Raw genomic sequence first — 27094 nt, forward strand, 5'->3', positions numbered from 1 at the left:
AATAAAACTGGAAAAAAAATACCAGCAGTACTATTAGTTGAGTCAATAGTAAGCAAAACTTCAGACTTTTGATAGTGCCAAACTGTTCTCCTATATAGGCTTTCATCAATTTCCACTCCATCAGCAGAGGATAAAAGTGACAGTTCCCTACACTATTGCCAACACTGGGAAGTTCTATTTTTTAAGTCTCTGCCAAACTGAAAGACAAATTGTGACTTCTCTTTTGTGTGTGTGTGTGACTTTTCTTTCTAATGAGGTTAAATATTCTTTTATATGTTATTGGTGATCTATATTTCTTTCCTTTGAGTATTTTCTAATTCTTCTATTTTAGGATTTGTTTTGATTTTTCTTATTGTTTTGCGGGCATTCTTCATATTGTTAAAATAAAAAACCCATAAAATGTCATATGTATTGCAAATATTTTTTCCTGGTTACTTGACTTTACTTCTTTTTTTTCTTTTTGCTACAAGGCAGCTTATATTTTGATGCAATCAAATATATCAATCTTTTTCTTCCTGGTTTCTAATGTTGTTGTCAATTTTGACCAAGAACTGCAAAGCAAAAAGAAGTTTTGGGCCCTGGATGGGTGGTTCAGTGGGTAGAGCACTGTCCCTGTGTGCTGAGGTCATGAGTTCAATCCCCTGTCAGGGCATGTAGGAGAATGCGGCGACCTCAGCATTTCCAGAACCGAGTACACAAAGTGGAGCAACGAGTTGATGCTTCTTTCTTTCTCCATCCCCCCCTCCTTTCCTTTCTCTTGCTCAAATCAATGGGAAAAAATCTTTTTTTAAAAAAGAAGTTTTAATTGGGGTCCTCAGGAATTGCAATTCTGGAGTTGCAATTTGGGTAGAAAACCCAACTGTGTTCCAAGGGGGAAAGAGAGAGAGTATATAATGACAGGAAGAGGGCACTGCCACAGGGTTGTACAAGTTGTTTTACAAGAGCTGTGGTTGGTGCTGTCGAGCAGACTTACACTGTGGATTTGGGCACTTAGGTCTTACGTGGCCTTCTTTCTGGTATCTATTCACATAGCACAGGAGAGTAGCTCAGCATGGTTTGCCTGGTGGCTCAACTAATCGTAACTTTTTAAACCTGTTGTTTTAGTTCGTCTTATAGATCCTTGACAAAGGATGATTAAAAAGCACTGAAGTGTCTTCGTGGACTTCATCTGTGCTGAAATACTGTTTAAAACTTTTCAAATATATCATAGTGATAATCAAAAAGAGTTTCATCGTGTTTTTGAACACATTTTTGAATTTTCTTCCAATCAATGACTGGAAGGAAAGCCTCAGGTATCTTTCCTGAAGCTGTTTAGCCAGTTCTGAGACTTCATTATGGTTCTTGTCCTAGATGGGAGAAGTCCCTCAGAGGCTCTTTCTGTCCACCTTGTTTATCCATTCTCCAGCATGTCCTCCTCCGACTAGCATGTGGATAAGCTGACAGAGATCAGAGAACCCTGGAGCATATGTTTGGTCAGAAATTCTTTAGCAAACCCAGTGGGGTCCTCTTTGGGTTTAGGAAAAAATTTAGTAATGGCACAGAACTTAGCTTTAGTCCATGGGATGGAAGAAATAAGGGTTTTTCATCCTGGGCCAGGACCCATCCGATCAGTGGCTTGACTTTCAGTGGGGTGGTAAGAGCAGGAGGGTGTCTAATGAAGTCTCAGGCTCATCATTATAAAAAGGGAGATCAGTGAATAAAGGGCCAAGAGGGAAGGAAAAGGCAGGCAGCAAAGGAGCAGACTGTGCAGATAAAGGGATGTCAGAAGAACATTCACAAGTTTCTTCCAGTTTAGTAAGCCTCTCAGATAACTCAGAATTTGGTTTGGTTTATTTAGAATTTGTGTTTTGGAGTGAAGCAATTTTTGGATCACTTGTACATTTGAAGACCTCAAAATGCCAATTAAAATATACTTCCTATAAGGTTAGTTTTTTTTTAATTATTTTAATTATTTATTTATTTATTCATCATTTTTAGAGAGGAGAGAGAGAGAGAGACAGTGAGAGAGAAGGGGGAGGAGCTGGAAGCATCAATTCCCATATGTGCCTTGACCAGGCAAGCCCAGGGTTTCGAACCGGCGACCTCAGCATTTCCAGGTCGACGCTTTATCCACTGCACCACCAAAGGACAGGCAAGGTTACTTAGTTTTATAGCCTTTTTCTAATTGGGCAGATAGACTAAATTAGGGATTTCAAAAGAGCTGAAGTTGGCCAGTTTAACTGTAAATTGTCCCAGGTAATTATGGTCCAGTGGGATAGAAATTTGCAAGATGAGGAGGTCCTGTAATTTTTGTATATAGATGCAGCACAAGTTCCAGAAGGGTAGCTGTTCAGCAGTGTTCCCTTAGCAACTGAACTTCCCATTTTTCAAAAGAGAATCATTCACCAGATAGGCATTTTAAGTCCCATAGAGAAAACCAAACCAAACCAAACAAAGCAAAACAAAAAGCCACAACATAGGATGCCCAAATATAGTGTGAACCTCAACCAAGGTGGGGGATTCAGATCCAGGAGGACTTACCACATGACCTGGGGCCAGCGGGAAGATGAGAGTACAATGGACTCTTGTTGGCACCTTATTCAATCCACGAAGGCACCGGAAGGGGAGGTAAGTCATTCTGAATCTCACTTTTTGATACCATGTAATGTCAATTAATTTTGACCAAGAACTGCAAAGCAAACAGAAGCTTTATTTGGAGTCCTTAGAAATTGCAATTCCGGACATGCAGATTTGGGTAGAAACCCAACTGTTGTTCCAAAGGGGAAAGAAAGAAAGAGAGTTTATAAAAAAACAAAACAAAACAGAAAAAGGAGGGCATCCAAATGGGTTGCTCAAGTTTTGAAAGAGCTGAGATTGGTGCTGGCAAGAGGACTTATACTGTGCTACATATGATTGATTGCTTATGTCCATCGCTATGTGGAAGTTTATCTCATAGTTCAGTGATACAGATCTAGTTCCAGAAACTGTACCAGGATGCAGCCATTTGCGGTTTGGCCAACTTCAAAAGTTCAACCTCCCATGGAGGGGTTGTGTTAGCTCAGCTTTCTGGAGGCCTTCTGGCTCCATGTTAGATTGCTCTTGACAATATCAACTCCATTTTGCTGTTTTACTCTCATAGTGCTACGTTAAAAAACACCTCTTCATCCAGAGATAAAAAGATTTAGGAAGCATTTCAAAAAAATCTATCCAAAGATGTGTGCAACTTTGCAACAGAAATTAGACCTGGTTGATAAGTGGGACTCTCATAAGTGTAGGCAGAGCACAGAGCATTCACCTAGCAGCTGTGGCTGACGCAATGCTGTGAGAATACTCCAGCTCCCGGAACTCTCCTGGGCATATCCAGGAAGGGAGCTTGCCTGCTATATGGAAATGACTCAGCGCCAGCCAGGCAGCCTCCTGACCTTTTTTGGCCATAACATCCTATTGGCTAAACCCATGTATATAAGCTAGTTTACTTCCTGAATAAAGTGGATCTGCGTCACTGAACCTGGTCCCCGGAGTTCGATCTCTGCGTCTCCGTCATCCTCACCCCCGGCGGGCCTTGTCCACACATAAGGAAGGGGATTAAAGAAAGAGCACCAAGGAAAATCATTTTTCTATCTTATTCATCCCCTTAGCCCATTCTGATTTAGGTAAAATTAGGTTTAAACGAATATTCAAGATTTAAGTAACTGAAATATAGATGAAAGCAGCAATTTTCAACTAGTGTGCTGCAGCACACTGGTGTCCCGCAAGAATTTTTATAACATGCAATACTTGCTATTTAGCAGGGGCACTGACCTGTTTTCCCTTAGATTGTCAAATCAAAAATTAAAATGACAATACCCAACACAACAGCTGTCTGGTGTGAATGTATCAAAATTATACCTATTTTTTTTGTCAGATTGGCAAAAAAAATTTTTTTTGGTGTGCCGTAAAATTTTAGTAATTAGTTTATGTCTGCCATGAGAAGAAAAAGGTTGAAAATCACTGGATGAAAGAGATAGAACAAAATGGGGGTGGTGGGGAAGAGAAAGCTCACTAGATTTCTGTAGTGTCATGTTTGATCTGGGAGCCATGCATAAATTATATACATCAACAGTAAATTATTCTACCTCTGTATAGCCAAGCAGACTGCAACACTAAAATGTCTGTGTTCTAATGCAAGCTAACATGAAGAAAATAAAGCATTAAAGGTACTTCAGGTTAATGTAGAAACAACACTAAGACACATGAGCACAAGACAATGTGAAGTCACAGGGATCGCCATACGCTGGAGTGCATCATTAGTTTGCTTCCTTTTGATCACAGGCTTTGGGGAGACTGTGTGGCAAAACAGCAATTCGTACAGTAGTCCCCCATTATCTGTGGTTTCACTTTCCATAGTTTCAGGTATCCGTGGTAAACCATACTTCAAAAATTTTAAATGCCTGACCAGGCGGTGGCGCAGTGGATAGGACGTCAGAGTGGGACGTGGAGGACCCAGGTTCGAGACCCCGCGGTCGCCAGCTTGAGCACAGGCTCATCTGGATCGAGCAAAGCGTCACTTGGTCTGCTGTAGCCTCCGGGTCAAGGCACATATGAGAAAGCAATCAATGAACAACTAAGGTGCCACAAAGAAGAATTGATGCTTCTCATCTTTCTCCATTCCTGTCTGTCTGTCCCTATCTGTCTCTCTCTCTGACTCTCTCTGTCACAATAAAAATAAAAGGAAAAAAAAGAGCTTAAAATTAAAAAAAAAATATTTAAATGGATAATTCAAGAAGTAAAGAATTCACACTTTTTAAATTGTGCTTTGTTTTGGGTAGCATGATGGAATCTTGCACTGTCCTGCTGCATCCTGCATGGGACGTGAATCATCACTTTGCCAAGTTTATCCACACTGTATAAGCTACCTGCACATTGGTCACTTAGTAGCCATCTTAGTGATCAGATTGACTGTCATGGTATTGCAGTGCGTGTGTTCCAAGTAACCCTTCTTTTACATAATAATGGTCTCAAAGCATAAGAGTAATGAGCTGCAGAGACCAATTAAGGTCAGTTGAGGCCTCGAGTGCAGAAGAAAATATTGGGCCCCTTAAAAAAAAAAGAGAGAACCGGCCCTGGCCGGTTGGCTCAGTGGTAGAGCGTCGGCCTGGTGTGCGGGAGTCCCGGGTTCGATTCCTGGCCAGGGCACACAGGAGAAGCGCCCATCTGCTTCTCCACCCCTCCCCCTCTCCTTCCTCCCTGTCTCTCTCTTCCCCTCCTGCAGCGAGGCTCAATTGGAGCAAGGATGGCCTCGGCCTGGGGATGGCTCCTTGGCCTCTGCCCCAGGCGCTAGAGTGGCTCTGTTCGCGACAGAGTGACGCCCCGGAGGGGCAGAGCATCGCCCCTGGTGGGCAGAGCGTCGCCCCCTGGTGGGCGTGCCGGGTGGATCCCGGTAGGGCGCATGCAGGAGTCTGTCTGTCTCTCTCCGTTTCCAGCTTCAGAAAAATACAAAAATAAAAAAAATAAAAAAAAATAAAAAAAAGAGAGAACCTGGGAAAATAAAAATACATGTTAACCATATTTTTAAATAAATAAAAAATATCATGTAGTATTAATGTTAAAATTGCACATATGAAACCAAACTTGGTGTCATTAGAAAAAAGTGTAAAGCCTGACCTGTGGTGGCACAGTGGATAAAGCGTCGACCTGGAAATGCTGAGGTCGCCAGTTCGAAACCCTGGGCTTGCCTGGTCAAGGCACATATGGGAGTTGATGCTTCCAGCTCCTCCCCCCCTTCTCTCTCTCTCTGTCTCTCCTCTCTCTCTCTCTGTCTGTCTCTGTCTCTCCCTCTCCTCTCTAAAATGAATAAATAAATAAAAAAAATAAAAAAAAAGAAAAAAGAAAAAAGGGTAAAGCTGGGGTTTTGTGGGGCCCTTCAGAAGTCGGGGCCCAGGGAGCGCGCCCAGGGTGCCCACCGTTAAATCCACCTCTGGTGACCTGGCAATTCACATATGCCAAAGAGAAGCCATAAAGTACTTCTGTTAAGTAAAAAGGTATGTATGTGTAGGAAATAACATAGTATATATAGGGTTCAGGACTAGTCAGTTTCAGGCATCCACAGGTAGTCTTGGAATGTATCCCCCCAAGATAGGGGGAGCTACTGTAGTTCTAGTCTCTGTAGACAGTAATGACGGCTACAGCCCTATTTTATGGTTAAGAAAACTGAGGTTCAATCTAAGACAGAGTAGTAAAGCTAGGATTTTTTTCTTTTTTCTTTTTTACAAAGACAGAGAGAGGGATAGACAGGGACAGACAGACAGGGACGGAGAGATGAGAAGCATCAATTGTTAGTTTTTCATTGTGCATTGCAATACCTTAGTTGTTCATTGATTGCTTTCTCATATGTACCTTGACTGCGGGACTTCAGCAGACCGAGTAACCCCTTGCTCAAGCCAGCAACCTTGGGCTCAAGCTGGTGAGCTTTTGCTCAAACCAGATGAGCCTGCGCTCAAGCTGGCGACCTCAGGGTCTCGAACCTGGGTCTTCCGCATCCCAGTCCAACGCTCTATCCACTGCGCTATTGCCTGGTCAGGCCAAAGCTAGGATTTTAATTCAGGTTGGAGACCCTTAATATACTGCTTACAAAAATTAGGGGATATTTCAAAATGAATGTGAAGTGGTAAAATATCCCCTAATTTTTGTAAGCAGTGTATATTTACTGCCTTAAAGAATAGCCTGTTTTAGCTTAGTTAGGGAGGGGAGTAAGTATTAATTAGTAGGAGTGAAGTATCCAGAAGAGGAATGAGAAGAGCTTAGAAGAGTGATTTATAACTGCTGATGGTTATCCATGAATAGATAACATCAACTTAGTAGGCTGTAATGAACATTTTTAAAGGAAATAGGACATAACAGAATAAAATAGAGAACATCCCAGGGCACGGCACACAGTACAGTGGGTCCTCTCTTCACGTCATTGATAGGCTTTGTGACTACCAAATGACCTAAACTGAAATCATTTCACCATAGGCTAATTGATAGAAACGTGTTAAGTTCCGATGGCACCTCATCAACATTGTAACAAAAGTATGTTATCTGAGGACCTGCTCTATTGTTAGGTAAGTATGGTTTGTGTACTAGAATCAAGATGTAACATGTTTCTTACCATGGTTCTTTTTTTTTTCTATTTGTTTATTCATCCTGCTTTTAATTTTTTACTTTTTCCAGCTTTATTGAGGTATAATTGATCAAAAAAGTTTAAAAATTTTAAAAACATGGAAATAAAGGATACTGGTACTAGGAAGACAAGGGAGTAACCAAAAGAATGGCAGGAGAAGATTTTTTAGGAAATATTACACACAAACATTTTGGTTATCTGGGAAAAAAAGAACTCTGATGCATTTTTATATTTTAAAATTATTACTAATCCTATTATATACCATTGCTCTAGAAAGCTGAAACCCTATTTGAAAAGTAAAATATAATATGCTTGCTTTATAGTTGTACATACTCTTACCTCACTTATATTTGAATCTGTTATGCTCCCCTTCATGCTCATTATTTTAAGCAGTCTGTCTTTTATGTTGGGAGGCAAAGACTTAATGTCTGTGATATATCTGGAAATATTCTCCGAGAAGAACCAAAGACATCTGAAATGCAAATGCAATATAGTTAATTATACTGTGCTAGTACTGATCCTTAATATTTAATGCTGTCTGTTAGCACTTAGTCCTTTCATAAAGAGAGGGTACATTTTAAAATTTTTATTTTTCAATTATAATTGACATTTAATATTATTTTGTGTTAATGTCAGGCATACAACAGAATGATTAGACAATCCCATACTTTACAAAGTGCCCCCTCGACATTTCCAGCACCCACCTGGCACCATACATAGCTATTACAATATTGTTAAAGAGGGTATACATTTTATACTAATATTTACAACGTAAGCTTCATAAGAGTCAAAAACTTAGTCTGTGCTCAGTAATGGACAAGTTGTTCTTTCTCTTAGAAGAGTGAGTTTTAATTTTTTTCTCAGTATACCTCATTTACTAAAATGCATCCTAAATGATCAAAAAAGTGTTTTTTCTGAGTCAGTCTCTAATTCCAAAGACACAAGATTTCAGTCCCATATTCCTAAGTAAACATTAAACTAGGGCCTATTAATTGACAAGTTTTATCTATTAACCTATCAAACTTGTTTTCACTGTTTTCTTAAAAATTATGTGGGTAATATCATTAGAGAAAACTATAACCACAAAGATTCCACAAATAGTACAAACCATGGAGAAAACAAACTTAGTACCAGTATTGTATATGCTTAAAAATAGAGTTATCAGAGCAGGCAACAACCAAGACCTTTATGACCAACATACACATATATGGCCTAAAATTTTAACTGTCTGAGAAACTCATACTAAACAAACAAATAAATATAAATCTTAATTTCTGCCTACAAATACCCCCACATAGACATAATTTTTTTTATTCAGTGAAAGCAGGGGAGGCAGAGACAGACTACTGCATTCCCACATATGCCCTGATGGGGGATCTACCTAGAAAGCCCACTAGGGGGTGATGCTGGGCCCATCTGGGGCATTGTTCCATTGCTCAGCAACCGAGCTCTTCTTAGCACCTGAGGCGGAGGCCATGGAGCCAGCCTCAGCACCTGGAGCCAACGTGCTCTAATTGAGCAATGGCTGCAGGAGGGGAGGAGAAAAGAGAGAGAGAGAAGGGGGAGGGGGAGGGAGGTAGAAGCAGATGGGCACTTCTCCTGTGTGCCCTGACCAGGAATCGAACCTGGGACATCCACACGCCGGGCTAATGCTCTACCACTGAGCAAACTGGCCAGGGCCTCCTATGAAATTCTTTAAAGCATCAAATACAGTTTTAATACTCCTTTAAATATTTATTTATTAAAAAAAAATTTTCCATTGATTTGAGAGAGGAAGGGAGAGAGAGAAGGAGAGTGAAAGAGAGAGAGAAACACTAACTCTTTATTCCATTTCATTGTGTACTCATTGGATGCTTCTCATATGTGTCTGACCAGGGATCAAACCTGTCACCTGGTGTGCCTGGACAATACTCTATCCACCGTGCCACCCAGCCAGGGCCAGTTTTAATTCTCCTTTAATGGCTATCTAATATTGCACAGTGTGGATGATTTATTTGGTCATTCTCCTATTGGTAAACATTCCACTGTTTCTAGGTTATGTTAACATATATTGTCAGATTGTTTTCCAGGAAGCCTGTAACACTTCATGTTTCTTTTCATTTATTTTTAAACTGAATTTATTGGGGTGACATTGGTTAATATTATATAGGTTACAGGTGTACAATTTTATAATACATCATTGGTGTGTTATAGTGGTCGGTAAACTGTGGCTTGCGAGCCACATGCGGCTCTTTGGCCCCCTGAGTGTGGCTCTTCCACAAAATACCATGTGCAGGTGCTGCCTCGATAAGGAATGTACCTACCTATATAGTTTAAGTTTAAAAAATTTGGCTCTCAAAAGAAATTTCAGTCATTGTACTGTTGATAGTTGGCTCTGTTGACTGAGTTTGCCGACCACTGGTATATTGTATTGTATGTTCACCACCCCAAGTCAAGTCTCCTTCCATTCCCCCCTTACCCTCTTCTGCTTCCCTCTACCTGCTTTCCCTCTTATAATTACCATACTGTTTGTTTCAATGCGTTATTTTTCTTTGCTTAACCCCTTTACCTTTCCCACCGAGCTCCCAACCCCCACCCCCTCTGACAGTTGTCAGTCTGTTTCTCTTTTGTTTGTTAGTTTATTTTGTTCATTAGATACCACATCCAAGTGAAATAATATAGTACTTGTCTTTCTCAGACTGGCTAGTTTCACACCACATAAACTCTCCAGGTCTATCTGTACTATTGCAAAAGGTAAGATTCCCTTTTTATGGGCGAGTAGTATTCCATTGTGTAAATGTATCACAGCGTTTTTATCTACTCATCCACTAATGGGCACTTGGGCTGCTTCCAAATCTTGGCTATTATAAATAACACTGCAGCCTGAGCAGGTGGTGGTGCAGTGGATAGAGCGTCAGCCTGGAATGCTGAGGACCCAGATTCAAAACCCCGAGGTTGCCAGCTTGAGTGTGGGTTTATCTGGCTTGAGTGCAGGTTAATCTGGCTTGAGCATGAGCTCACCAGCTTGAGCATGGGGTTGATGGCTTGAGTGTGGGATCACAGAATGGGCACTGGCTTGAGCCCAAAGGTCGCTGGCTTAAGCAAAGGGTCACAGCTCAGTCGGAGCCCTCTGGTAAAGGCACGTATGAGAGGCAATCAGTGAACAACTAAGGTGTCACAATTATGAGTGGTTGCTTCTCATTTCTCTCCTTTCCAGTCTCCCCCCCCCATCTCTGTTGTTAAAAACAAATAAACAACAACAAAAACACTGCAATGCCTGACCTCTGGTGGTGCAATGGATAGAGCGTCGATCAGGAACACTGAGGTTGTCAGTTTGAAACCCTGGGCAAACAATTGATGAACAACTAAAATGAAGCAACTATGAGTTAATACTTTCTATTTTCTCCCACTCCTCTCTGTAAGTTATAAAAAAACCCCAACTTTCTAATTGTTCTATAGTCTACAGTTCCTAAAGTATCATTTCTATTTTCTGTTTAGTCTCTTTCATGCTATTTTTTCCCTTTACATGTTTTGTAAACTTTGACTGTTAACTCTTCTTTTGCACACGTAGTTTTGCAAAAGATTCCTGTGTTGGTTGTGTTGTGAAGGCACAGCTCTGTATCACAGTCATCCCAGGGTGACAATACTTATATCCAGTGCTGACTGTGTAGGGCTCTCTTTGACTATCTCTGATTATTGTTAAGCCTCAATTGGTTACATTAATGTTTTCAACAATGCGGGGAGTACACATTGCTCCACAATGTCATCCAATTCATTTTGGACTCCTTTGTTTCTAAGGTTTGTTCTGACCTCAGGCAGACTCTTCTAAGATGTTTCTTTCCTAGGTTTTCTCTAATAAACTTGCTGGCCTGTGTTTAGTTTGTGTCTCACATGAACCTATCAGTCTCTTTGTAATTACTTAATACCAGAATCTCCATTGATTCTGAGAGTGCCCTTAGGCATGAACTTCACCTACCCGCTCTCTCAAAGTCAGTTTCTTAATAACTTTGGTATTCGGTATTTTGCAGCCTGCCTCTCCCTCTGGAGAAAAGCTCTGAGCCAGTTTCAGAGCTGGGAGCAGGGATAACAATGTGCTTCTGAGGGACACTTCTGATTTAGGGGCAGGATGTTGGGCAGTAACCTCTGGGTCTTCTTGGCTTGCCTTTTCTAGGATGGAAACTCCACCCATGAATGAGCTCAGATAAGGCAGATTGTGACCCCATATATTCAGCATAACATACTGAGATAAGCCTCTGTCCTATGTATGGGGGGGGGGATAGGTGGAAGTAGCAATCCCCCAACCTTTTAGCCATACTCAACTATAATTTAGCCTGCAAACAGATATGCAGGGAGGGAGATGATGAAAAACACTGGCATTCTGCCTTTCCCAGGAAGCTACGGAAGCCCTCAGCTAGGAGCTTGGAGGAGAGGTAGCCCCATCATCTTGGCTACACTCACCTGGATGGATTAGATATTGTCTCCCTCCAGGACAAAGGGTAAGTACTCTTACTGTTGGCTATAAAATAATTTATTACCCAAGCTCTGTGTTCTCTAATGCACCCACAGATATGTGCAAGCATCTGAGCCCTCTGTGTCACCCCCATGGGATTTGGGAAAAGGGAACTGAGGCAAACATATTAATGGTCACACTGCTTGATGCAATGTGAGTAACAAAGTCCTCTGTCCATGGTCCAGGAATCTTGTGTCTCTGCCAGCATCCATGAAACAGTAGCAGTCTAATTTATTAGTGTGTTAAGTAAAATCAAACCCTTGATCTGACAGTTTGGTAATGAGAACTGGATGCTGACTGAAACATGGCTATAATGCTGGTGGCTGAGGCCAGGCAGGTCCACATTGGATTCAGGCAGATGGTAGAGAAACTGCAGAGCCAAAAGGCATTGGGCCATTCTGTTTTAATAAAGTCTTACAACGGCGGACAAGCACACAGACAGGGAAAACTGCTTCTCAGGCAAAGAAATAGCAAAATGGCCCCTCACAGTGGCGGTCAAGCAATCTGCCACCCACAATCCCCCTGAGCGCAAGGACCCATAGCCTTACATAGGCCACACATACATGGCACTGCCACACACTCACGCACCAATCAGGCAAAGGGCTTGCAGCTGGTAAGCCAGTGAGCAAGCCTGACACAACTGCCCCACAATGGCTTTAGGGAAGAGGAAGGACAAGGGTCTGGTGGGACGGGTCTGGAGATACAAGACTCCCTGAGGTTCAGAAGCAAATGCTCTCCCCCAGTTGGTGGGTAAAGGGTAAAGGAATAGGAGTCTCCACTGCCCTATCTGTTGATGAGGCTGAGTGATGAGAAGTAGGATTGAAACAAGCCACCTGAATGGTGTTTTAGCTATTGCTCACTCTCCTCCATATGGGAGGAGGAAGGGATGTTATTATGACAATTAGGGTAGCAAACCCTGTGGCTCCTATTAAAAGGCATCATTATTGTGGCTTCTGAAGCAATTAAACCTTAATGCTGAAATAAATGGTATCAGTAGTGAGCACCTTGCTATTTGACAGAGTTTTGGATGAATCAAAACTATTAGAGGTTCATTTTGTTGAGCAACAGGGAATAGCTCCTCAACACAAAAGTGAATAATAAAGCCTTGCCTAACAGTGCCAAGCCAGCTGCTTATGCATCTTGCTCCTACCATAGTCCAATGTGACAGGTGAGAATGATGGTGTGCTGAGCATTCAAGGTGACCAAAATTACCAAGATCTGTAAGGTAAAATGCAGTGGTGTCCACTGGGCCAGAAAGAAAGGGACTGCTGAGTAGGATTGATCACTGGGAGATAGCCAGGAGAAGAAGCAGAGTTACTTTCTTGTTTTGCAATGGGTTTGCCTCCAGAACACAGGTTTTGTAAAAATCAGCACTAAACCAAAGCCAAAATGGGGATGGGGAGGAAGAGTCATCAACATCGTCGTTATTGGACACATAGATTCTGGCAAGTCCAACACTACTGGCCATCTGATCTATAAATGTGGTGGGACTGACAAAAGAACCATCAAAAAATTTGAGAAGGAGACTGCTGAGATGGGGAAGGGCTCCTGCAAGTATGCCTGGGACTTGGATAAAGTGAAAGCTGACCGTGAACATGTTATCACCATTGATATATCCCTATGGAAATTTGAGACCAGCAAGGATTATGTGACCCTCACTGACACCCCAAGGCATAGAGACTTTATCAAAAACATAATTACAGGCACATCTTAGGCTGGCTGTGCTGTCCTGATTGTTGCTGCTAGGGTTGGTGAATTAGAAGCAGGTATCTGCAAGAACAGGTGACCTGTGAACATGCCCTTCTGGCTTACATACGAGGTGTGAAACAACTGATTGTGGACATTAACGAATAGATTCCACTGAGCCACCCTACTGCCAGAAGAGTGTGAGAAAATTGTTAAAGTCAGCAACTATATTAATAAAATTGGCTACAACCCTGACACAGTAGCATTTGTGACAATTTCTAGTTGGAATGGTGACAACATGCTTGTCTGCAGCCAGGTGCTTGCTAACATGTCTTAGTTGTTGTTGTTTTTTTGTTTGTTTGTTTATTTTTTTGAGAGGAGGGATGATAGACCCCTGCATGTGCCTCAACTGGGATTCACCTGGTAACTCCATCTGGGGCAGATGCTTGAATCAACCGAGCTACCCTCAGTGCCTGAGGCCAACACTTGGACCAACCAAGTCACTGACTGCAAGAGGAAAAGAAAAAAAGATGATAGAACCAGATGGTCACTTTTTATGTGTGCCCTGACCGGGAATAGAACCTGGAATGCCCACACGCTGCACTGATGCTCTATCCACTGAGCCCGCTAGCCAGGGCCAACATGCCTTGGCTCACGGGATGAAAAGTCACCTGTAAAGATGGCAATGCCAGTGGAACCACACTGTTTGAAGCTCTAACTTGCATCCTGTCACCAACTTGTCCAACTGACAAGCCCTGCTCCTCCAGGATGTCTATAAAGTTTGTGGTATTGGTACTGTCCCTGTGGGCCAACTGGAGACTGGTGTTCTCAAACCTGGGATGGTGATCACCCTTGCTCCAGTCCACACTACAACTGAAGCAGTCTGTCAAAATGCACCATGAAGTTCTGAGTGAAGCTCTTCCTGGGGACAATTGGGCTCCAATATCAAGAACGTGTCTGTCGAAGATGTTTGGTGTGGAGATACGGCTGGTGACAGCAAAAATGAGCCACCAATGGAAGGAAACAGCTGGATGTGATTATCCCAAATCAGCCAGGCCAAATTAGTGCTGGAAAAATCAGTTCTGGGAAAAAGCTGGAAGATGGCCCAAAGTTTTGGAAATCTAGTGATGCTGCCATCATTGATGTGGTTCCTGGCAAGCCCATGTGTATTTATTTAATTTTTCTGTATATTTCTGAAGTTGGAAACAGGGAGGCAGTCAGACAGACTCCTGCATGCGCCCGACCTGGATCCACCCGGCATGCCCACCAGGGGGCGATGCTCTGCCCATCTGGGGCCTTGCTCTGTTGCAACCAGAGCCATTCTAGCACCTGAGGCAGAGGCCACAGAGCCATCCTCAGCACCCGGGCCAACTTTGCTCCAATGGAGCCTTGGCTGCGGGAGGGGAAGAGAGAGACAGAGAGGAAGGAGAGGGGGAGGGGTGGAGAAGTAGATGGGCGCTTCTCCTGTGAGCCCTGGCTGGGAATTGAACCCGGGACTCCTGTACGCCAGGCCAACACTCTACCACTGAGCCAACTGGCCAGGGCCAAGCCCATGTGTATTGATAACTTCTCTGACTATCCTCCTCTGGGTTGTTTTGCTGTCCGTGACATGAGACTGACAGTTGCTGTGGGTGTCAGCAAAGCAGTGGATAAGAAGGCAGCTGGAGCTGGCAAAGTCACCAAGTCTGCCCAGAGAGCACAAAGGCTAAATGAACCTTATCCCCAATACCTGCCACACCAGTCTTACTCAGTGGTGGAAGAACAGTATCAGAATTGTTTGTCTCAATTGGCCATTTAAGTTTAGTAGAAAAAGACTGGTTAAGATAACATGTCATAAAATCTTCAAAAGGAATGGAGAATGTTTTGTGGACCATTTGTGTGTGTGTGGCAATTTTTTGGTCAACACTGTAACTTCTATTATACTATTCAGGTAAAAGATAAGAGCTGCCCATAACCTAGTTCTGGTGTTAGGTCTGCTGATACTTTAGAATTGGATAATTCTGTTAACTTTTTCTTTCTGGGTGGGAACTTTTGGATTTTTCACTTTGTTTAAGGGGAGAAATTATTTGTTTACACAGTAAAAAGCTACAGGAAGAGGTCTAGAGGGGGTCTGCTGGTGCAGCACTAAATAGGTTAGGACAGATAAGCAGAGTAATTTTATGTGCAAGTTAGTTTATAAATGTCAAATTCTGTTAAATTAAAGTCCATGTGTTACATATAAAATTTTATAGCTACATCAGTATTGAGTAAATTTGTTGGTATGTCAGTTTTTAATTTCCCAGTTTTACTGGAATGTGAATTCACATTTACAAGGACTGAGGTAGTTTAAAACACCTAAAATGAGGCATAAATAGTACTGAGCATTATCCTGACACAGTTAATTATATCCAGATTGTAGGAAAAATAAATGATACTGGAAGTTGAAAAAAAGAAGAAGCAGTGCCTATGCTCAGACACCAATACTGAAGTGGGGGCCAAGGAAGAAAAAAGCATCCTTGCCATTCCCAACATTCTCCCACCACTCCGCAATCCCCACACGGTAGTTAGGGAATAACACAGTCATCTGTTCACTTTTGCTGTAATTCATAACTTATGCATGCATTAAGCTTCTGGGCTCTGATGCCTTAGAGCAGTGGTTCTCAAACTTTTTGAAGTTGAGGCGCATTTAAAATCCTACATAATTGTAGGTGCACTGTATACAAATTTCTGAGAAATATGTTATAATTAAGTCAAATATTAAATAAAAAAAATAAAGTCCAAGCGTGCGTTTATGGCAATTAAACAAAATAAATATGACAAAATTAATTTATTCTGACATTAAAAAACATTTTTATGTTACATTTTTTGAGTTATGCTTTTTAGAATTAGTAAAAAAGAGGAGTTAAAAAATTTAAAAAATGACAAAAAAGTTATCTTTTTATATATATAGATATATTCTTAGTAAGATTTAGTAAATTCGGCAGGTCCTGGTACAAATGTGTTAAGTTTTTTCATTCTTGTGTTTATGAGAAACATGAGCCTGATGTGTCCTAGCAATTTCTTCAATGTTTGGGCATATATTTGAAAGGCAAACTCTCATTTCCTCATCAATACATTGAAGAGTTCCTTTCTTTTTACTCTTAATTGTGTTGAGTGCAGAAAACCCCCACCATACATATCATCTTAACTTGACACCAAAGGATAGAAGAAACTTTCCTCCGGTCTTTCTGGGGAACATGGGGGGTAGTGTAAACCACAGCTTAACAGCCTTTTGCAACCTAATCAGGCAAGTGAGGTGGGGGGTTGGACAGACTGTCAGCTTACCGTCAATTCCCCACACCTCTGTCCCCTAAAAATCTAAACTCCCAAAATCCTGTTGGTTTTTTGCTCCCCAACAGGCACATATTTCTCTGGAATACCCTAAGGCGCACCTGGAAATCTTCTAGGATGCACCACTGCACCCTGGCGCACACTGAGAACCACTGCCTTAGGGAGAAAAGGCACCTAAATTCAATCATGGGGTTTGGGTCAAGTTTTCAGTGAGGAAGAGAAGCTAAAGTGACCTTATGAGTGAAGCCCTTTGGATCTATCAATATACTGTTGTTCTGGGTTTCACTACTGAATTTATAATTGATATTAATGTGTTCCATGGTTATACTTCTCTAATCCATAAGTATCAGAACCGATTCTCCTGTTTAGAACAGCCACATGTAGAAAGGTAACAGGGTACATGTAAGTAGCCTCCTTGCTTACCTCTGTCACTCCTGAGGAGTCCAGCAGAAACAATATATAATCCCAAGAAGAGAAAGAGAAATCACAGCTTTAAAGACTTTAAAGCTGCTCAAGTATTCAGACAAGCCTTTTTTCAAGTACAGGCATACCCCAGAGATATTGCGGGTTCATTTCCAGACCACCACAACAGAGCGAATATTGCAATAAAGTGACTTAACATGAATTTTGTTGGTTTCCCAGTGCATATAAAAGTTGCTTACACTATATTATAGTTTATTAAGTGTGTAACATTATGTCTAAAATTGTATATACTTAATATAAAAATATTTTATTGCTAAAAAGAAATTGCTAACCATCATCTGAACCTTTAGGGGATTGTGATTTTTTTGCTGGTGGAGGGTTTTGCCTTGATGTTGAGAGCTACTACTGATCAGGGTGGTGGTTAAAGAAGATTGGGATGGCTGTGGCAATTTCTTCTCTTTCTTTTAAATACAGAATAATGAATTTGCATGTCATCCTTGCACAGGGGTCATGCTAATCTATGTATCATTCCAATTTTAGTATATAGTAAGTCTCTGAGTTAGAAAAATCTGCCTTAAGTACAACTCATATTTATGAATGGAGTGCCATAAGGGCTATTGGTAATCAACTGCAGTTGGACATCAGTGAAAATGATGTATATCAATAGTTACTTGACTCCCATGACAAAGACCTAGCCACTGAAGACCTTACGGAATCAGAGCAGCAGGTGATAGCATTTAGGGAAGAAAACAGTGACCTAGAACTCCAGAACCAAAAAAAAGTTTTCTACAAAAGAGTTAGCTCATGCCTCTTGTCTCACTGGAGCAGGAATGGCAAAGTCAGAGGAGCAAGATGCTAATACAGAGAGGTTCACAAAAGTTTATCGTATAGTTAACGAAGGCCTGAGATGGTACAGGACCATTTATGATGAAAAAAAGGAAAGTTCTGTATAAACCTCCCTTGATGCTACTTCAAGGAATGGACTCCAGCAGCAGAATCAAACCCTGACTCTCTTAACACCAGTCCCATCATCTCCAACAAGTCCATCATCTTCTGCATCATCTAAGATTGTTTAAGATGGTATTTGAAAATGTTTAAGTATTTATATGCACAGAAAGGTATAAATAAATACTATGTAAGACAAACATCTAAGTTGCATTTAATAGGTAAATGCACCTGTTCCAATTTACATACAAAGTCAACTTAAGAACAAACCTACAGAACCTATCTCATTTGTAACCCAGGGACTGCCTCTATGTGCCTCTGAGGTGAGCAACAGGCAATTTCTTTCTTTCTTTTTTTTTTTTTTTTTAACAGAAACAGAGAGAGAGTCAGAGAGAAGGACAGACAGGGACAGACAGACAGGAATGGAGAGAGATGAGAAGCATCAATTATTAGTTTTTCGTTGCAACACCTTAGTTGTTCATTGATTGCTTTCTCATATGTGCCTTGACCATGGGGCTACAGCAGACCGAGTAACCCCTTGCTCAAGCCAGCGACCTTGGGTCCAAGCTGGTGAGCTTTGCTCAAACCAGATGAGCCCGTGCTCAAGCTGGAGACCTCGGGGTCTCAAACCTGGGTCCTCGGCATCCCACCCAACGCTCTCTCCACTGCGCCACTGCCTGGTCAGGCACAGGGAATTTCTTAAAATAAGAAAATAGTGAAGTGTGCCACATTGATAATTCTTCCTTTCATGAATAATTTCTCTGTAGAACGTGATACTTTTTGATAGCATTTTACCCACTGTAAAACTCCTTTTAGAATTAGAGTAAAAACACCACTGGAGTCAGTCCTTTCAAACCCTGTTTCTGCTTTACCAACTAAGTTTATGTAATATTCTAAATCCTTTGTTGTCATTTCAACAACCTTCACATCTTCACTAGGAGTTAATTTCATCTCAGGAAACCAATTTCTTTGTTTGCACATAGGAAGCAACTCTTCATCATTGAAGTTTTAAAATGGGATTGCAGCAATTCAGTCACATCTCCAGGCTTCACTTAAAATTCTAATTCTCTTGCTATTTGCTCAACCCCATCTGCAGTTGCTTCCTCCCTGAAGTCCTGAACCCTTTAAATTCATTCATCAACTTATGGTACTTTTTCCAAACTCCTATTGCTGTTGATATTTTTACTTCTTCCATGAGTCATAAATGGCATCTAGAATAGTGAATCCTTTCCAGAAGGTTTTCGACTTACCTTGCCCAGTCCCATCACTATCTAAGGCAGCTATAGCCTTCCAAAATATATTTCTTAAATAATGAGACACGAGAGACAAAATCACCCCTGACTCATGGGCTGCAGAATGGATGTTATATTGGCAGGCATGAAAATAACATTAATCCTGTACATCTCCATCAGAGCTTTTGTGTGACTAATTAAATTGTCAATGAGCAGTAATATTTTGAAAGGAATCTTTTTTTCTGAGCAGTAGGTCTCAACAGTGGGCTTAAAATGTTCAGTAAACCACATTGTAAACAGATGTGCTGTCATCCAGGCTTTGTTGTTCTAGTTATAGAGCACAGGCAGAGTAAACTGAGCATAATACTTGAGGACTGTAGGATTTCTGGAATGGTATATGAGCATTGGCTTCAACTTGGAGTCATAAGTTGCATTAGACCCTAACAAGAGAGCCTGCCTGTCCTTTGGAGCTTGAGACCAGCACTGACTTCTCCTCTATAGCTATGAAAGTCCTGGATGGCATATTCTTCCAATAGAAGGCTGTTTTGTCTACATTGAAAAACCTGTTGTTTAGTGTAGCAACCTTCATTATCTTAGCTAGAACTCTGGGTACCTTGCTGCAGCTTCTACATAAGCACTTGCTGTTTTACCTTGCATTTTTATGTTATGGCTTTGGCTTCCTTCCTTTAACCTCATGAACCAACCTCTGCTACTTCAAACTTTTCTTCAGCAGGATTCTCAACTCAGCTTTCACAGAACTGAAGAGAGTTAGGAACTTTCTGTGGATTAGGCTTTTGTTTAAGGGAATGTTTTGGCTGGTTTGATCTTCAACCCAACCACTAAAACTTTCTCCATATCAGTAATAAGGCTTTTCACTCTCTTATCACTCATGTAGTCACTGGACTAGCACTTTAAATTTTATCCAATAACATGGCTGTTTGAAGCACAAGGCCTAACTTTTGACCTGTTTTGGCTTTTGACATTCCTACCTTACTATGCTTAATCATTTCTAGCTTTTGATTTAAAGTGAGACATGTAACTCTTCCTTTCACTTGAACACTTAGAAGCCATTGTAGGGTTAATAATCTGCCTAATGTCAATACTGTTGGGTTTCAAGAAATAGAGGAGAGGGGAAATGACAGGAGGATAGCCATTTGGTAGAGCAGTCAGACCACACACTTTTATCAATTAAGTTTGCCGTCTTATACAGGTGTAGTTTGTGGCACCCAAAAACCATTACAATAGTAATATTAAATATCACTGATCACACATCACATAACAAATATAATAATAATAATAAAGTTTGAAATATTGAAAGAATGACAAAACGTGACACAGAAACATGAAGTGAAGAAATGCTGTTGGGAGAATGGCACCGATAGACTTGCTCGACACAGGGTTGCCACAAACTTTGATTTGAAAAATTGCAAAGTGCGATAAAACAAAGTGCAATTAAATTAAGTATACCTGTACAACATTACTACCTGCCCAGTGCAGCTGCCACCACAGCTATTAACCTGATAACAAGCCTTTGTTGAAACTGAATGCCTGAGCATGAGTCTTTGTGACTGTATGGTCTGATACCTTAAATGAATGAATCAACTCAGACTCTATAACTTATAAGAGAAAGAACCAAAGGCTTTGCTGGTCATGTGGAAATGGTATATTCAAGTTGGTAAACTGATACAGGCACTGTGGAAAACGGCATGGAAGTTCCTCAAAAAATAAAAAATAGAACTACCAGACAACCCGATAATTTTAGTTCTGGGTATCTATACAAAAAAAACAGTAACACAATTTTGAAAAGACATATGCACCCTTATGTTCATTGTATCATTATTTATAATAGTTAATTTATGGAAGCAACCTAGGTGTCCACTGATAAATGGATAAAGAAAATATGGCATATATATATATACACACACACACAAACACATACAAAATGTAATATTACTCAGCCATAAAAGGAATAAAATGTTATATTTACAACAACATGGATGGAACTAGAGGTTATTATGCTAAGTAAAAGAAGTTAGACAGATAAGGAAAAATACCATATAATTTCACTTATATGTGGAATCTAAAAATTAAAAAAATGGTCCTGGCTGGGTAGCTCAATGGGTTAGAGTGTTTCCCGAAACACCAAGGTTGTGGGTTTGATCCCTGGTCAGGGATTTCTTGTGATATTGGGCATAGGTTAAACTTATTACTCACCACAACTCCATGCAATAGGTATTGTTATACTAATTCTATAGATCAAGAAAGACTGTTGCTCTTCCACGGTGACATGGCTGCCCCTCGCAATCGCTTTCAAGAATCCACGCTGCCGCACAGAATCAATGGGAAGCAACCAATAAATACACAACTAAGTGGAACAACAAATCAATGCTTCTCACTCTCTCTCCCTTCCTCTCTCTGTCTAAAATTAATCAAAAAAAGAAAAGAAAATGACAATGTGCTGCACAGATTAGAATCTAAAGAATTTATTGGAGAAGACATCAACAAAGGACTGCATTTAAACCTCATTAGGAGAGATCTTATCCTCTGCAAAATCTCAACAATTACAGCAAGAATCTATAAACTCTAGCCAAGTTATATTAGACAATTGCATAGCCTCAGACACCCTAACCATCCAACAATGAGGTGCATGTGCTTTAATAGTAAAAAAAAAAATTTATATTAATAAACCAAGAATTGTTGCCTGACCAGATGGTGGAGCAGTGGATAGAGTGTTGGCCTGGGACGCTGAGGACCGAGCTTTGAAACCCTGAGGTAGCCTGCTTGAGTGCAGGCTCATCTGGCTTGAGCACGGGGTTGCCTGCTTAAGAATGGCATCACAGACATAATCCCATGTTTTCTGCTTGAGCAAGGGGTCACTGGCTTGGCTGGAGCCCCCGGGTTAAGACACATATGAGAAAGCAATCAGTGAACTGTCGGGAGCCGATCCACTAATGCTGGCTAACAAGGTCACAGCAGGAGAAGATCCACAACTGCTGGTTGACAAAGTCACAGCAGAAGAAGACCAATGGCTGCTGGTTGATAAAGTCACCGCAGTGAATACTAATAGCTGCGGGTTGACAAAGTCACTGCAAAGGAAAGGCACAACGATACTTCCCCCTTTGACCTTTTTGAATTAATCTGGCCTTATATCCCCCCTTTTCTGGGTGTGTGCTATCATTTATGGCACAGGGATAATAGTACCGTGCTTTCCCTGTAGATTCGTAGTAATGTCTTTGGAAATGAGACAGAGGGTGTGAGTTCCACAGAAAAGCCTGTAAGCCCCTTGAACTGGGCTCATAGACATAAGAGGCTGGCTATGATATCCCTCGTAAAGGGTTAAGTTAGTAGGAGAACTTCTTCTTCTTAATCATGTTAGAAACAATAGAGTGTGACTTATGAATAGGTAGGAAACAGTAACTATACACAGAGCACCTTTCAGCCTTCACTTAATTCATCACTTTACCTCCCTGAGCCTTTTCATGCAGTAGAGTAAAGAAACTTTCCTTTCTTCTTGCATACCTGACCTGCAGGTGGTGGAACACTCTGAGAAAAGTAGAGTTAGAACTTAACTAGTGTATGAATATAGTAATAAATAAAATTTGACTAGACAATAGCATCATAGGTAAGGTAGAGTTGTTATTCAGTACTGACCTTTTAGAAGTTTGTACCAACATTGTTATTGCTGTTCAAGTTATTGTATTCAATATAACTGTACGTTGAATGACTTACCACCTGATTTATAGTTACCTAAAAAATGTAAGCATAGTGAAACAAAAACAATGATTGATCAATGTATTCTGAATATCATATGATTGTAACTTAGTGTGTATGTATAAAAAGAAAGCTAGACCAGCATTTGGCAGAGATGCCTGGCAGTAAATGCTAACGAGAGAATAAAGAGAAAGAAAAGAATTCGGCTCTCTCACTCGATTCACGCCAACACCGTCTCTTCCTGTGGGACCCCTGGATTCCCCCCGGGGCTGGACCCCGGCAGTGAACAAGCAGGGGTCCCCAAACTTTTTAAACAGGGGGCCAGTTCACTGTCCCTCAGACCATTGGAGGGCCGCCATATACAGTGCTCCTCTCATTGACCACCAATGAAAGAGGTGCCCCTTCCGAAGTGCAGCGGGCCGATAAATGGCCTCAGGGGGCCGCATACGTAGGGCCATAGTTTGGGGACACCTGAAGGTGTCACAACTATGAGTTGATGCTTCTCATCTGGGAAAGAAAGGAGGAAGGAAGGAAGGGAGGGAGGGAGGAAGGATTCTTACTCAAAACCTAAAAGGTCTTAAACATCAGATACCGATCTTTCATCAAATAGGCAAGAGTTCTTTCCTTGATTTATCTAATTGCTTAAATCTCGGCTCCTGCGAATCTCTGTTCTGGGAATTTTCCAATCCCTAGCTATTATTCTCCTCATAACCACCATTTTAGCCTCCCTAGTGCATTGTATCCTCTCAAGAGTTCTAAATGCCTTTCAGCAACCACTTATATCCAATGTTACTTATCAGGCTTAGACGGCCTGAAGAATTCAAAGATCCCACAAACCATGTCCAGGATGACTGGGCAATTGTAGGTATTGCAATAATTATATAACCATCCATTCCAATGACTACAAGGGCAGTAGCAAGAGTAACACAATATTGCTTTGCACCCTTAGCTTACTGAATAACCAAATGGAGGGATTTAAAAAATAAAATAAAGAGCCCAGGCTTGAAAATCCCCCGACTAGACCAAACCAATTAAGCCACATAAGCTAAACTTTCATTTATTTCATGAACAAAGTGAAAATTTAACAGATTATTTCTTGTAAATGCTTCTGATAACTTAAGTCTTCCTAAAATAGTGTAAGTAACCACTTTTAGCCAACCCCCTGCTGTCTGTAAACTCTCATTATAATAATCATCTTAAAGGTTAAAAAACTTCATCACCCTCACTTTTTAAACCAGGGGTCCCCAAACTTTTTACACAGGGGGCCAGTTCACTGTCCCTCAGACCGTTGGAGGGCCAGACTATAAAAAAAACTATGAACAAATCCCTATGCACACTGCACATATCTTATTTTAAAGTAAAAAAACAAAATGAGAACAAATACAATATTTAAAATAAAGAACAAGTAAATTTAAATCAACAAACTGACCAGTATTTCAATGGGAACTATGCTCCTCTCACCAACCACCAATGAAAGAGGTGCCCCTATCGGAAGTGCGGTGGGGGCTGGATAAATGGCCTCAGGGGGCCGCATGCGGCCCGCGGGCCGTAGTTTGGGGACCCTGTTTTAAACCATTCTAACTACATGACTCTGAGCTACTTGTTTCTCCCTCAACACAACATACATATCAGGTAAAGCTCTCTAAAATTTCTTGTGATACTGGGCATAGGTTAAATTTATTCCTCACCACAACTCCCTGCAATAGGTATTGTTATACTAATTCTATAGATCAAGAAAGACTGTTGCTCTTCCACGGTGACACGGCTGTCCCTCGCAATCGCTGTCAAGAATCCACGCTGCTGCACAGAATCAATATTTATCCCAGTTACAGTAACTGGGTGGATCTTGGCTGAGGCCTTCTGACAGCCCCATCTAGCGTTTTGTTCCACCAAGGCTCTCAGCTCCCGTCACAAACCGGTCACTGCCAGACACCGCCCCGGCGTCGAACTGTCAAGGCTGGGTGAGAACTCGGACCCCCGTCTGCGGACGTCCACAGCAGAGGACGGAGGGGCAGCCCTGCCCAGCAGCCCACTTGGGCCCGGCTGTCAACACGAGGAGACTACACATCAGAAACCTAGAAAGAAAAACACCAGCCGGGCCTCTACGGAGGTGCGGCGGTGGGAAGGGGGCGGGAGGGAGAGCAGCGCTGAACCCGGCCGGGCGGGGGAGGTGCTGGGCCGGGCGAGGAAGAGGCGGGGTCAGGGTGGACTCACAGATCCCGGAGATCGCTGACTTCCCGCGGTTGGAGCATGGCGGCGGTCCACCAGAGCCTCGTCTGCGGTTCCAAGGCTGCCGACACCCAGACAGAAACGGTCCTTCAACTCCAGCTCCATACACAACGGGCAGGACCTCGTGACGTCACACAGTTTCTTTCAGCGACTGGGACCGGACCACGCTGGGGACTGAAAAGGCTGAGAATCCTTGGGGCGGAGTCTTGGAGAGCTTCGCGGTTTGGGCTGCTGGGGTGATAAAATATAGCTCGCGTGGAGCACTATGGGAGTTGTAGTTTTCTTACCTCGCGGGCTCCAGTTCTGGGCGGTTTCTCGGGAGTTCCAACCACGCGCAGCCTGGCCAGCTGCACCTCTGAGTTGCGCGTTGCTGCTCTTAGAACAGGGATGCGTTTGATGCTGGGCCATACATGTGGCGGTGTACACTGGAGAGCCCGCTGGATACAGACTCCACTATGGTTAAACGGGGCATTTTAGAGGATCCAGGGATGACTGGTTTACTGAGAACTTTCTGTGAGGCACGTACTTCAGTAATTAACGATATTTATTTATTTAATCCTATGAAGTTGGAATTATTGAGCCTTATTTCACAGATGAGGACATTACGTGCCAACAAAAAAAAAGCTCGAAACGATTTCATCACGGAGGTAGGGGTTTAATGTTCAAATCAGAAAGGATTCTAAATGTCCACCCAGCACAGTTAGGAGGCTTTGATTAGGAATAAATGACAAAGAATTATTAAAGGATCTTAGGATATTCAAGTCAGAAACAGAACTAGGTACTACCCATAATGTTGCAAAGAAAAGCAGAGAGTTAAAAAAAAAAATTCTTATAGTTGTATATGATATATTAGTTTCAGGTGTGCAACATAGATTTGACACTTGTGTACTTTATGATGTGACCACTACACTAAGTCTAGTAACCATCTGTCACTGTGCCAAGTTACTACAATCAAACTGAGGGTTTTTATAATAAAAAGTCACATTTTTGAGAAGAATCAGTTCTGTGTTCTCAGCCTTTAGATTCGTTCAAGATGGTAATCAGCCAGACGTCAGGTGGTCTGGAGATGTTAACATCCTTTCTCAGGTTCTTCATAAAGTTTGAACAAGGGACCACATAATAAACTTGACAAGCTCAGGGGAGGTCTGCTGGCCTTACAAACCCAGAGAGGGAACGTCACACAAGGTGGTCTGAACGTAAAAATTCCTAGTTGAAAGATGGTCATGGTGGGTAGTCACGTCTTAGTCCTGTAGCTTCCTTGATAAAGATCAGTCTTTACCTTTGAAATGTCTGTTGTCTTTGTGCATCTAAGATAACATATCTTTGAAATGTCATAGTAGTTTGTTTTTTCAGACCCTTTAAAGGCACAGCCAGGAGCACCAGAGCATGAGACCATAGAACCCCTCATTGTTCTTGTTCTCTGCCTACCATCTCAATCCATTGAGATTTTGCTTCCTGGCAATTGTCAGTTTGGTTCAAATGAACTCTTATAAGACTTTTTCGACTGGATGTTCTTTCATTACTGATATATACACATATATATATTATACTTTTTATTTTAAATGACTTTTTATTATAAAAACTCTCAGTTTAAGATTGTAGTAACTTGGCACAGTGACAGATGGTTACTAGACTTAGTGTAGTGATCACATCATAAAGTACACAAGTGTCAATAATATATATATATATTTATCTCCAGGCACAACTGAGAAGTTCAAAAAATTAAGTTCCCAGGCTACTTAAAGCAAGAACAGAGTTGCTTCATAATTCCTCAACTTACCTGATTTTAAAATTTAGCAACTTGACCATAGTGATTCCGTTTTATCTCTTAACTCTTTCTTCATAAAAAAGGGGGAGCTTCCTTCCTCAGATAGAATGGTTTCTCCTTAGATATGTACTGCAGAGCACGTGCTACTTTTTAGTGCTTTTTCATTCTTACGTGTAGATTAA

At 41.5% G+C, this 27094-nt stretch overlaps 1 protein-coding gene and 2 pseudogenes across 2 annotated transcripts in view; 1 reads left to right on the plus strand and 2 right to left on the minus strand.

Annotated features, from left to right (window-relative positions):
* The window catches only part of AMN1 (antagonist of mitotic exit network 1 homolog), a 49118-nt gene extending 23481 nt beyond the window's left edge, over positions 1-25637 (minus strand). The window contains exons 1-2 of one of the 2 annotated variants that reach the window (XM_066368910.1): positions 25130-25630; positions 7460-7592 (exon numbers count right to left, since the gene is read on the minus strand). In XM_066368910.1, the coding sequence (XP_066225007.1) occupies positions 7460-7592; positions 25130-25167 (171 nt within the window). In that variant the 5' untranslated portion in view covers positions 25168-25630. Of the gene's footprint in view, positions 1-7459; positions 7593-25129 lie in introns of both variants that reach the window. The other variant, XM_066368911.1, reaches the window with a different exon arrangement.
* LOC136393899 (elongation factor 1-alpha 1-like) lies at positions 11914-15093 on the plus strand (annotated as a pseudogene).
* On the minus strand, positions 17494-17583 carry LOC136396568 (U6 spliceosomal RNA; annotated as a pseudogene).
* Positions 25638-27094: the final 1457 nt, after the last annotated feature.

The sequence above is a fragment of the Saccopteryx leptura genome, chromosome 2, assembly GCF_036850995.1.
Source record: "Saccopteryx leptura isolate mSacLep1 chromosome 2, mSacLep1_pri_phased_curated, whole genome shotgun sequence".
In the NCBI taxonomy this organism is placed as follows: Eukaryota; Metazoa; Chordata; class Mammalia; order Chiroptera; family Emballonuridae; genus Saccopteryx; species Saccopteryx leptura.